The 12459-nt window shown below is 45.1% G+C and overlaps 1 protein-coding gene across 3 annotated transcripts in view; it reads left to right on the top strand.

The window, feature by feature from the left end:
- Positions 1-9884: 9884 nt before the first annotated feature.
- The window catches only part of Gmeb1 (glucocorticoid modulatory element binding protein 1), a 38093-nt gene continuing 35518 nt past the window's right edge, over positions 9885-12459 (top strand). The window contains exon 1 of one of the 3 annotated variants that reach the window (XM_008847941.2): positions 9885-10260. In XM_008847941.2, coding sequence (XP_008846163.1) covers positions 10133-10260 — 128 coding nt within the window. In that variant the 5' untranslated portion in view covers positions 9885-10132. The remainder of the gene's footprint in view (positions 10261-12459) is intronic. The other 2 variants (XM_008847942.2, XM_017801909.2) reach the window with 2 other exon arrangements.

Genomic DNA, 12459 nt, shown 5'->3' with positions numbered 1-12459 from the left:
AGCCGCCGGGCCGCCCCCAGCGTGGCGGCTGGGCTTGGGCTCGGGTCGCGCCCGCGGGCGGTGGGTCCGGAGAGCCGGACGCTCGGGGGGCCGCGGCGTCCCCGGACCGAGGGGCCCGGAAGTCCTTGTCGGAGGGGCTGGAGCGAGTGGGGACAGAGACGTCCAGCTGCCCAGGACCCCGGCGGAGGGTCGAGGGGCAGTCTGGGGTACCCCGGAAGGCGGGGTCTGGGAGCTCGGCTTTGTGGGGAGGAGTTGGGTCAGGCCTGGATTCCGCTTGAGTAAGGGGCGGGCGTGCCCCCCCACCCGGAGGAGACCCTCAGAGGGGGTTCTGCTGGAAAGGAGGGTCCTGCCCTCACCGAGGCAGGCTGAGAGGCCTGGGTTACCAAGCCCCGGGATGGGGGTCGGGGGAGAAACAGGTTCATTTCCCAGGGCCAGGGGACAAGGAAAGAGCTCCCAGGGAAAGTGAGCAGGCCCGGGGCTTCCCAGGATGAGGGGGCGTTAGGAGGACACCTAGATCTTCCTGAAGCGGGAAGGAGAGGGGGCCACCTAGCAAAGAGATTGGTGTACCTACCTTCCTTCCAGGACCAGGCAGAGAGCAGGGTGGTCCTCTGCTTCAGATGGGGAAATCTGTAGTTTTGAGAACTGGGGAGAAGAGGGTTACCCCCTGCTTCTGAAATGACAGAGGAATTGGCCAGGTGTCCTATACCTGAGAGACACGAGAGATGAAGGCAAAAATCTTACCCTCGGGTGTCCGGGACGTTGACCCAGGGATTCTGAGAGAACTGTCATGGTGTCTAGGAGAACCAGGAAGTAAGGGTTTCCTCCATACCTGGAGAATCTTCCTAGTTGCGCCCACCTCTCTTGCCTTGGCTAGGCTTGTGGAACAGTTTCATAAAGTGGTTGGGTTTAGCTCACCTAATTTTTCAGCCAGATGCTAACTTTGCTTTTTCTTCACACTTACTTCATCAAATACATTGGTGAGCTAAATTCTACTGAACTTCATTGGGTTAGTTTGGGCCCTATTTTGGTCCCTTGAACTCTGGTTGAATGACTGAAAAACTTATCCCATTGATTTCTTCAAACACTGTAGTCTCCAATCTTTGTTTTATCCAGAACTTCATTTCCTCTGGAAACTTCCAGAATAGTGGTTCTGTGTAATCACCTTGACTTCCTTACCTCAGATAGCACCCTGGATTGCCTGTTAAATGCATTAACAAAGGATCAAGAAGAGGGGGGTGAATTTAAGGAATTATCCTTTAAATGATAATAAAATTGCAAGTTGGAGATTTCTTTCTTTTGGTTTTTTGAGATAGGGTCTCCCTGTAGACCCAGCTGGCCTAGAAATCACAGAGATGCTTGCCTCCTGAGTGGTGGGATTAAAGGTGTGGGCCACCATGCTGGATCCCCTGGAACTGGAGTTACAGATGGTAGATAGCCTCCATGTGGGTTCTGAGAATCGAACCCAGATCCTCTGCAAGAGCAGTCTGTGCTCTTAACCATTTCTATCTTGGAGATTTCTTTTTTTTTTTTTTTTTTGGTCTTTTTAATTGAAACAGGGTCTCCCTATAGCCCCAGCTGTTCTGGAACTCACTATGTAGACCAGGCTGCCCTTGAACTTGCAGAGATCCACCTGCCTCTGCCTCCCAAGTGCTGGGATCAAATATGTGTGCCGCCACACCTGGCACTTGGAGATTTCTTAAAAACAGACTACACAGTCTAAAACTTAAGAACAGAATGTGAGTAACTGAGTTAAAATTTACAGTGTTTGGTATTTATGCCTTCTTGACTACAGTCATGTGACTTGTGTGTACTTCAGTCATGCATTTTGCTTTGTACTGATAGTGTTCAGTACACACAAAAGTACATTTAGTCCAGAGTAGGTCAAATGCCAATTGTTTGGCTTTCTGAAATTTATTAGTGAGGTTCTCCATGTGTAACCCAAGTTACCCTTGAACTCACTGTGTAGCCTAAGCTGGCCTCTAAACTTGGAATAATCCTAAGTACCTCAACTGGGGATCACAAGCATCCCATCACACCCATTTGAAGGTGGTTTTTTTTTTTTTTGTACTATTGGAGATTGAATTTAGGGCACGTTCGAGGCTCTAGCACAGAGCTTCACCCCCAGCCCTTACTTTTTTGTTTTGAAAGTCTCATTTAACAACTCAGGCTGGCTTCAAATTCTATATGTAGGGGAGGGTGGCCTGTAACTTCTGAACCTCCTTCACCTCCTAAGTACTGGGGTTACAGACCTCCACTACATTCCCGGATTTAAATGCTTTTTGTTTTTTTTTGACACTGGGGCTCACTGTGTATCCCAGACTGGCCTTGAATTTGTGGCAGTACTCCTGCCTCAGATTCCCAAGTGCTAGAATTTTAGGAGTGAGGCCACTGTACCACGCTTTACATGCTTGCTTAAAAAAAAGTCTCACTTGGTAACTGGCTGGCCAGGAACTCCATAGGTCAACCAGACTGACTGTATACTGTATGTGCTCCTGCCTCTGCCTCCCTGGGGCTGGGGATTTATTTGCTGTGTGTGTGTGTGTGTGTGTGTGTGTGTGTGTGAGAGAGAGAGAGAGAGAGAGAGAGAGAGAGAGAGAGAGACACTGTGGTATGTGTGACATAGTGTATTCTTGGAGGTCAGAGGACAACAGGTAGAATGCAGTTTTCTTCAGTATGTGGGACCTGGGGATCAGACTCAGGTTTCAGGGTTGGTGGCAAGCAGGTTTGTCTGCTAAGCTATCCCTCACCAGCTCCTCCCCACCACACACTTTTTTTTTGGTTTTCTTTGTTTTCCAGAGTCTCCCTGTGTAGCCCCAGCTGATCTGGAGCTCACTATGTAGACCAGATGGCCTCAAACTCACAGAGATCCACCTGCTTCTGCCTCCCCCTAGGATGGTGGCCTGTGCCACCATGTTCATGCATACTCCCCTTAGCTCAACTTCGCTATGTAGCTGAGGGTGACCTTGAACTCCTGATCCTTCTGCTTGGAGAATTCTGAGATTTCAAGCATTTGCCACCATGCCTGGCTCTTAGGCTTACTTGAATTTTTTTTAATTATGTGTGTGCATGATGTTGAGGGTTTGGGCACACATGCCATGACATGAATGTGGAGGTCACAGGACAACTTTGTGGAGTTGATTCTCTCCTTCCATTTTTACATGAGGCCCAGAGATCAAACTCCGGTCAAACACCTTTTAAGGGTCTTTTGTCTTTGAAAATAACTACAGAGCAAGTCCATGATAACATACTTCTGTAATACCAGCACTCTGGAGGTTGAGCTAGGAGATTGGGCATTCAAGTCCTGCCTGGGCTTTCTACTGAGACTCTGTCTCAAAACAAAAGAAAAAAAATACCAAATACCAAATAATGGCCTGGTGGCTCTTGCCTGTAATCTCTGCCCTTGGGAGGTTGAAGTGGGTGGATCAGAAGCTCAGGGTCATCCTCTGCTGCATAGTGAGTTTAAGGCCAGTGTGGGCTACTTGGAAATGCTGCCCCCAAAAGTCCAAGCCCAAGGGTGTGGTGTTGCTCCCCTTTAATCCCAGCATTTGGGAGGCAGAGGCAGGCAGATCTTTGTGAGTTTGATGCCAGCCTGGTCTGCATAGACAAACAAACCCAAAACAAAAAAAGACTACAAAACTCTTTTGGTACTGCAGTTGAACCCATAATCTCACAGGTGCTAAGCCTCTAACACTGAGCAGTACTTCCCTTAAAATACTTTTCCTATAAACTGACTACATTTTGATAGAATTTAACATAATGCATGTTTATGTACATTTCCCCTAGAATTACAGAGTAAGACACTGTGTGATTTCACAAGGGATACTTTAAGGCCTCTTCTGAAATTCTCACGGGATCAGCTCCCTGTCCTGTCTCTGGAGTTTGTGTTGCTATAAACAAGGGTGCTTTTCAGTTTACCCACTTTTCAGAGATGATAGTAAATATATTCTGCTATTGGTTTGGGGATGCTCAATAGAGACCAGAAATATTTAAGGTAATGAGAGTTATTTAACCCCAGCTTGGCTTACTAAAGGATGTATGAATTGCCACATTGGAGCAGACCCTCTTCTCTGACTGAAAACATGTGACATGGATTATCTTTTCCAGTTGTCTCAGTAGGTTAGAAGCCAGAACCTTCATCTTGGGTTCCAAAGTATGGAAGGAGTAAAATATAAGTTCCTATTGAGGAAAATGTTAACCAAATACTCATTCAGGATGTCATAGAGGAAACTCTAAGGGGTAGAAGGTTAAAATTAGAAGCATCATTCTCTTTTTTTTGGTCTTTTTGGTCTTTTTGAGATGGGCTGTAGCCCCAGCTGTCCTGGAACTCACTATGTAGACCAGACGGGCCTTGAACTCACAGAGATCTGCCTGCCTCTGTCTCCCAAGTGCTGGGATTAAAGGCGAGTGCCATCATGCCCGGTGAAGCATTCTAATTTTTCTATAACCCATTAATTTACCTAAGCTATTAAATTTTTTTTTTTTTCTAATTTAAGGGGCTGGAGTGATGGCTCAGCAGTTAAGAGCACTGGCTGCTCTTTAGAGGACCTGGGTTTGGTTCCCAGCCCTCACATGGCGGTTAACAACTGGCTATCACTCCAGTTCCAAGGGATCTGATGCTGTCTTCTGTCCTCAGGCATTGTATAACATGGGTACACTTACATACATGCAGGCAATACATTCATACGCATAAAAGATTTTTAAGGCTAGGTGTGGTGGTGCATACCACTCGGGAGGTAGGCAGATCTCTGTGAGTTTGAGGCTAGCTGGGGCTATAGGGAGACACTCTCAAAAACACCAAAAAAAAATTTTTTTTTTAAAGGTACTATGTGCTTTGAATCCCAGCATGTGGGAGGTAGGGAGATCTCTTTGAGTTCAAGGCCAGCCTGTTCTACATAGTAGCTCCAGGCCAGAGAGGGCTACATAATGAGACCCTGTCTCAAAAGAAAAAAAAAAAAGGACCAGAAGCTAGGCGTGGTGACTCATACCTATAATTCTAACACCCTGAGGTGGTAGGATTGCTGCAAGTTCGAGGCCAGCCTGGTCTACATAGCGTGACGGATCAGGCCAGGCAGATATTATGTAGCAGGACCTTGTCTCAACCTCCCCCTTCCCAAAACCTTGAAGTTCTTTTTTTGGTGTAATCTTGCTTAAAAATCAAATTTTTACTTTAAATTCTTTTTAAAAAATATTTTATTATTTTTATTTTATGTGTACGAGTGTATTGTCTGCATGTATGTGAGTGCACCTGTGTCGTGCCGTGGAGGTCAGAAGAGGACTTCGGATTCCCCTGGAATTGGAGTTAAGGATGGTTCGTAGCTGCCATGTGGGTGCTGTCCTGGGGATCTGACGGGTGCACTTACCTACATGCAGGCATAACATTCATACACATAAAATAAAAATAATAAATAAAATATTAAAAAAAAAAGATTAGCAGAGACTAGCCAAAAAGGAAGGGAAGACAATTCTAGGGAGAGACAAGTGTGATGGCCCAGTCCAGGAAATACTGCATGTTTGAGAATCGGAAAGCAATGAGAGGACCCCACAGTGTGGGAACTAGGAGAAGGCAGAGCTGACCAGGTAGGCTGGGGACTGAGTGGGAGGCTTTTGTAGGCTACATAAAAATGTTTGTACTTTATTCTAACAGCAACAGGAATACATTAAGGGATTTTTAAGTGGGAAAGTGGTCTCTGGCCTTTAATAGGATCACTTTGTTTGCTCTGTGGGGAATGAATTGGAGGATCCCAAGACCAGAGATTAGAATATGGAGAAGTAGCAGGAAGCACCCAGGTAACAGTGTGGTGGCCCAGATAGAGCGCTGACAGCACAGATGGAGAATGGGAGGTGATTAAGACACATACAGACATGAGGTAGACTAGAGAGAGTGTGGTGGTCGACTGGATTTAGAAAGCTGAGGCAAAAATAACTCCCTAGTTTCTTCCTTTTGAAAACGGGTAGAAGGTAGTGCCACTTACTGAGACAGGAAATACAGGTTTGGGAGAGAGCATGGTCAATTTAATGAACCTAGAAAAGATTAGGAGTATGCGACAACAGAATTGGAAGTCAGGTATGAAGGAATCTGTCTAGGTTGTATATGTGAGTAAAAGTGAATAGAGCTACGAGAGGCACAAGGGTTCTTTTCAGTTAAGACAGCACCTAAGCTGGGTGTGGTGGTGTGCACCTTTAATTCCAGCACTCAAATGGGAGGCAGAGTTTGAAATCAGCTGTTCTATATACTGAGTTCCAGCCTAGCCAGGGCTACAGAGCGAGACCTCTCAACAACGAAAATACAGCACCTAAGCACTGAGCCTGATGGCCCACACCTGTAATCCCAGCAGTTGGTAGTCAAAGGCACAAGTTTGAGGCTAGCCTGGGCTATATAACAAGACTTTTAAAAAACCAGCAGCTGTTGGGAGCTGGAGAGATGGCTCAGCGGTTAAGAGCACTGACTGCTTTTTCAGAGGACCCAGGTTCGGTTCCCAGCACCCATGTGGTGGCTAACAACCATCAGTATCTCCAGTTTCAGGGATCTGACACTTTTCTTTTGACCTCCTCGGGCATTGCATGACACAGGTGCACTTACATACATGCAGGCAATACACTCATACATAAAAATAATAAATGACAGACGGGTGTGGTGGTACATGCCTTCAATCGCAGCAGTTGGGAGACAGAGGCAGGTGAATCTCTGTGAGTTCCAGGCCAGCCTGGTCTACATAGTTCCAGGTCAGCTAAGGCTACAGGGAGACCCTGTCTCAACCTTCCTTCTAACCCCCAATAAGAAACAAAGGCTGGTGCTAGAGAGATGGCTCAGCAGATAAGAGCACTTGCTGCTTTTGAAGAGAATCTGAGTTCAGTTCTCAGCATTCATGTTGGATGGCTCACAACTGCCTCTAACTCCAGCTCTAGGGGATCTAACACACTTTTTTGGCTTCCTTGGAAATCTGCCTCATGTGCACATACCCACACACTGATACATACATATTAAATTAAAAAAGAAAACCACCAAGCACTGTGATCAGCATGGTCAGTGTGGCCCCTTTTGCAAGAAAGATAGACACACATATTCATGAAGTGTTCCATGTTAAAAAAAAAGCCAAGGGCTGTGGATTATACCTAGCATGCACAGAGCCCTGCATTTGATACTATCAGAACAAATGAAAAGCCTTAAAACAAACAAACAAAAAAATAGTGCCATCCTTCAAGAAGGCATAGTACAGTTATGGATACAACTATGTAGGAGCTGGAGAAATGGCTCAGCACATAAGAGCACTGACCACTCTTGCAGAGGACCTGGGTTGAATTCCCAGCACCCACATGATGGCTGACAACCATCTGTAACTCCAATTCCAGGGGATCCGACGCCCTCTTCTGACCTCCGAAGGCATTGCATGACGTGGGTGTACTTAGACACAGGCAAGCAATATGTTCATATACAAAAAGTAAATTTTTTTTTATATTTTATTATTTTTTTATCTTTTTGAGACAGGGTCTCCTTGTAGCTCCAGCTGTCCTGGAACTCACCATGTAGACCAGGCTGGCCTTGAATTTACAGAGATCTACCTGTCTCTGCCTCCCAAGTACTGGGATTAAAGGTGTACACCACCGCGCCCAGCTTATATTTTATTATTTTTATTTATGTGTATGAGTGTATAGCCTGCATGTATGAGTGTACCCGTGTCATGCAATGCTGCGGAGGTCAGAAGAGGGCTTCAGATTCCCCTGGAACTGGAGTTAAGGATGGTTCATAGCCTTCATGTGGGTGCTGGGAATCGAATCTGGGTCCTCTGCAAGAGCAGTCAGTGCTCTTAACCACTGAGCCATCTCTCCAGCCCCGTAAAATGAAATATTTTTAAAAATCTATATAATTACCTACAGTGCAGGGTAGTATGTAGACACCAGGAGGGAGCTACAGACCAGATTTCAGGGGGAATTCAGAAAAGAAAATGCTTTGATAGTGGCTTGAGTGTTCTGAGCTCAACAAGGTAGACTTTGAGTGCCATGCTAAGTGTGTAGTTTTTTAAATTTTATTTTTATTGTACATGTATAAGTGTTTTGCTTGCATGTCTATACGTATACCTGTGTCAAGCTGTGCCCTAGGAGGCCAGAAGAGGGTGTCAGAGCCCCTGGAACTGGAGTTAAAGATTTGTTATTCCCCTGTGGGTGCTGGGAACCAAACCCAATCCTCTGCAAGAGCAGCTACCAGTGTGAGTCCTCTCTTCAGCCCCACCTGTGTGTATACAGGCAAACAAATGCTGATGTAGAACAGAGGTGTGAATTACGTCTCTGATTACCATTTACACATTGCAGTTTGCATTCATGGTCTGCCTTAGAGTACTGTTCAACTTCGAGTGCTCACATGCATATTTAAGTCAATACAGTTTCTCTCTTTCTCTCTTCTCTCTGTCTCTGTCTCTCTCTGTCTCTCTCTCTCTCTCTCTCTCTCTCTCTCTCTGTCTTTTTGAGACACGGTCTCCCTGTATCCTCACCTGGCTTGGACTCACTATGTAGACCAGGCTGGCCTGAACTCACAGAGATTCGCCTGTCTCTGCTGGCAATTAAAGGTGTGCGCCACCATGCCTGGCTCCCTCTCTCTTTTCAATTATGTAATGTAAAGAGTTACAGATACAGCTGGAGAGAGGTCAGTGGTTAAAAGCACTGGCTGCTCTTGCAGGAAACCTCTTCTGGCCTCTGTGGGCATTGCCTTGTATGGGTGCACTTAACATACATGCCGGAAAAGCACACATAAAATACAAATAGATAAGTAAAAAAAAAATTTTTTTTTGATGGTCTTTTTGAGACAGGGTCTCCCTGTAGCCCCAGCTGTCCTGGAACTCACTATGTAGACTCACTATGTAGGCCAGATCTGCCTGCCTCTGCCTCCCAAGTGCTGGGATTAAAGGCATACACCACCACACCCTGCTTATGTAAAAAAAATTTTAAAGCCAACACCTACAGAGCATTTAGGACACAGATGTCTCATGAGCATACATTTTTTTTTTTTTGGTCTCTTTATTTTTTTTGAAACAGGATCTCCCTGTAGCCCCAGCTGGCCTGGATCTCCCTATATAGACCAGGCTGGCCTTGAACTCACAGAGATACCCCTGCCTCTGCCTCCCAAGTGCTGGGATTACAGGTGTGCACCACCATGCCTGGCAAGCATACATTTTTAAGCAGTTACAGATAGAGCTCAGTGTTAGAGCACTTACCTACCATGCAGAAAGCCCTGATGTTGGTACTCAGTACAAAACAAATTAATTCGGACCTTCTGAATTTTGATAAAGATTGGGACAATAGGGACAGCAAAATATTGTCCCCTGACCTCTGCATGTGTGCCTCGGCATGCTGGCATACACACAAACACATACATACACTCAATAATAATAAAGGACAGAACACTAGTTGATGTATAATGGCTTCTTGCACATTAACTAGATGATTCCTACTTTCGGGGAGCTACTTTTTGAGATGGAACCAGTGGAATGCTATAAATTGCTCTATAGAAAAAGCAAGCCAGGCATGGTATATGCTTATAATGCCAGCACTTGGGAGGGCAGAGGGAGGCTAGCCTGGACTACATAATAAGACCCTGTCTCAAAAACAAGTCAGATGTGCTAGCATAATGCCTTTAATTCCAGCACTCAGGAAGCAGAAACTGGCAGATCTCTGTTTGCTGTAGGCCAGCCTGGTCTGCATGGTGAATTCCAGGCCAAACAGAGCTACAAAATGAGACCATGTCTCAAAAACAAACCACAGCAACAAGAAAACCTCGAATTTCAGTGCTTTATCAATTTCTGGGTTGTATATATCCCCAATAGTAATGATCCCACGCAGCCAACCTGATGTCTGTAAGCTTAGAGATGCAGTTGGTTCTGAGGAACTGGTAGAGCTGGCTCTAGCAAACCACTGGGTGAGTCACACCTATGAAAAAAAATCTGAACATAAACCAAGAGCCTCTTATCAGCACCCTCTCCTGGTCTCCATTCTTTTCAGAAGACCATGATTCCAGGGTGCGTTGGGGATTGCTCATTATCCTGGCATTTCTTTCCTGTGGTTGCCATCTTCCAGGATAGATGAAGTTATCTGTGCTTTTTCTTTCTGACAGCAGCCCTAACTATCTGATTTCATGTGAAAAATGGCTAATGCAGAAGTGAGTGTTCCAGTGGGCGATGTGGTTGTGGTACCCACTGAAGGAAATGAAGGGGAGAATCCTGAAGACACTAAAACCCAAGTGATCTTGCAGTTACAGCCTGTGCAACAAGGGTAAGTGGCTAGAGATTTGGATATTCTGGGGAAAAGACTGAGGGGTGTAAAGGATGGGGAAGTTATGACTGTGTGGTTGCTTTGTACATCATGAACATTATCAGTCAGGGCTGGCTGAGTTTTATCCCAATATGTACTATATTATAGGGGTTTTTGTATCTTTTGAGACAGTCTCATGTAGCCCAAACTAGCCTCAGACTTTCTGTATAGCAAAGGATAACCTTGAACTCCTCATCTTCTTGCCTCTACCTCTCGAGTACTGGGATTACAGGCCAAGCTGTCATTTTAATGCTCACTACAGTAGTTGTCTGTTTCCATGTACCTCTCTCTGTCTCTGCATTTGAACTTGTTGAGGGTAAGTTACATGGCCCCTCATCTCATTCATCTACCCTCTTTAGCACAGGGGCCCAGGTGCATGTTTCTCAAAGGCATTGTCAAAATAGATTTTAAGCAAGGCAATTATAAAAGTTTTTTTTTTTTTTTGTCTTTTTGAGACAGGGTCTCCCTGTAGCCCCAGTTGACCTGGAACTCCCTGTGTAGACCAGGCTGTCCTTAAACTCACAGAGATCTGCCTGCCTCTGCCTCCCAAGTGCTGGGATTAAAGGCGTGCACCACCACGCCCGACCTTACAAAAGCATTTTTAACATAAGCTCTCAAATTCTCATGGATTGGTAAATTATCACACTTAGTCTATCAAAAAATATATATCATGGACTGGAGAGATCGCTCAGCAGTTGAAGAGCACTTGTTGCTCTACCAGAGGACCTGAGTTTGGTTTTCAGCACCCATGGCAGGGAACCTCATAACCACATGTAACTCCAACTACAGGGGAGCCAATACCCCCTTCTGGCCTCCACTGGTACCTGCACTCACATGCAGGTACATATGTACACACAGAGACACACACACACACATACATAAATAAATAAATTTTTAAAATATGTATATCAGCTGGGTGTGGTGGTGCACATCTTTAAGCCCATCAGTCAGGAGGTAGAGATAGGTGAATCTCAATGAGTTCAAGGCCAGCCTGGTCTACATTGTGAGTTCCAGGCCAGTTGGGGCTACAGGGAGACCCTGTCTCAAAAAACAAACAAAAAATGTTTATTTACTATTACTATATTACAATGTATTATGAAGGTGTTTAGAAGAAATATAGTACAAGGTTCTTACCAGTATGAGGCTTACAATCTGGTTGTAAAAGCAAAATTGCATGTATGTAAATAAGGAACACTTCATATAGGAAAAACTAAGAAGTATTGAGTGGTGTGATTTAGAATTCAAAGGATCACTATGGATTGGAAAGAAAACATGGAAAAAAATATGCAGTACCAGGGATCAAACTCGGGACCTCTTCCATGGTAGGCACATGTTCTACCACTGAGCTAAACCATGCTCTAGTGCTAGAGATCAAACCCAGAACCTCTTCCATCATAGGCATGTACTCTACCACTGAGCTATACATGTCCCAGTCTTAAGAGGTCATATTTTAAAAGATTTTTATTTGTTTTGTTTTGTTTTGTTTTGTTTGAAACAGGGTATGTTAGCTCAGGCTGTCCTAAAGTTTACTGTTCTTCTGCCTCAGCCTCCTCAGGGCCTGAATTTATAGGGGGATCTTTTTAAGAAGTTGCATTTATTTAAATATGTGTGTATTGTATGTACTTATTAGTGTGCATGTGTGCCTGTTTTTTTGGGACAGGGTCTTGCTATATAACCTTGGCTGGCCTGGATCACTGCTTCCTAAATGCTGGAATTAAAAATGTGCGCCAGCATACCTGGCCAGTTCTCCATCTTTTTTTTTTTTTGGTCTTTTTGAAACAGGGTCTCCCAGTAGCCCCAGCTGGCCTGGAACACACTATGTAGACCAGGCTATCCTTGAATTCACAGAGATCCACCTGCTTCTGCCTCCTAAGTGCTGGAATTAAAGGCATGTGCCACCATGCCTGGTTCTCCATCTTTTTTATTATTATTATTATTTTTATTTTATGTGTACATGTGTATTGCCTGAGTGAAGGTAAGTGCACCTGTGTTGTACAGTGCCCTCAGAAGACAGAAGAGGCTTTCGGATCCCCTGGAACTGGAGTTGCAGACAGTTGTTAGCTGCCATGTAGGTGCTGGGATTCGAACCCGAGTCTTCTGTAAGAACAACCAGTGTTCTTAACTGCTGAGCCATCTCTCCAGCCCCCAGTTCTCCATCTG

The sequence above is a fragment of the Nannospalax galili genome, unplaced genomic scaffold (genome assembly GCF_000622305.1).
Source record: "Nannospalax galili isolate Female #2095 unplaced genomic scaffold, S.galili_v1.0 scaffold23, whole genome shotgun sequence".
Classification (NCBI taxonomy): domain Eukaryota; kingdom Metazoa; phylum Chordata; class Mammalia; order Rodentia; family Spalacidae; genus Nannospalax; species Nannospalax galili.
This window is presented reverse-complemented; position numbering and strand designations above follow the sequence as displayed.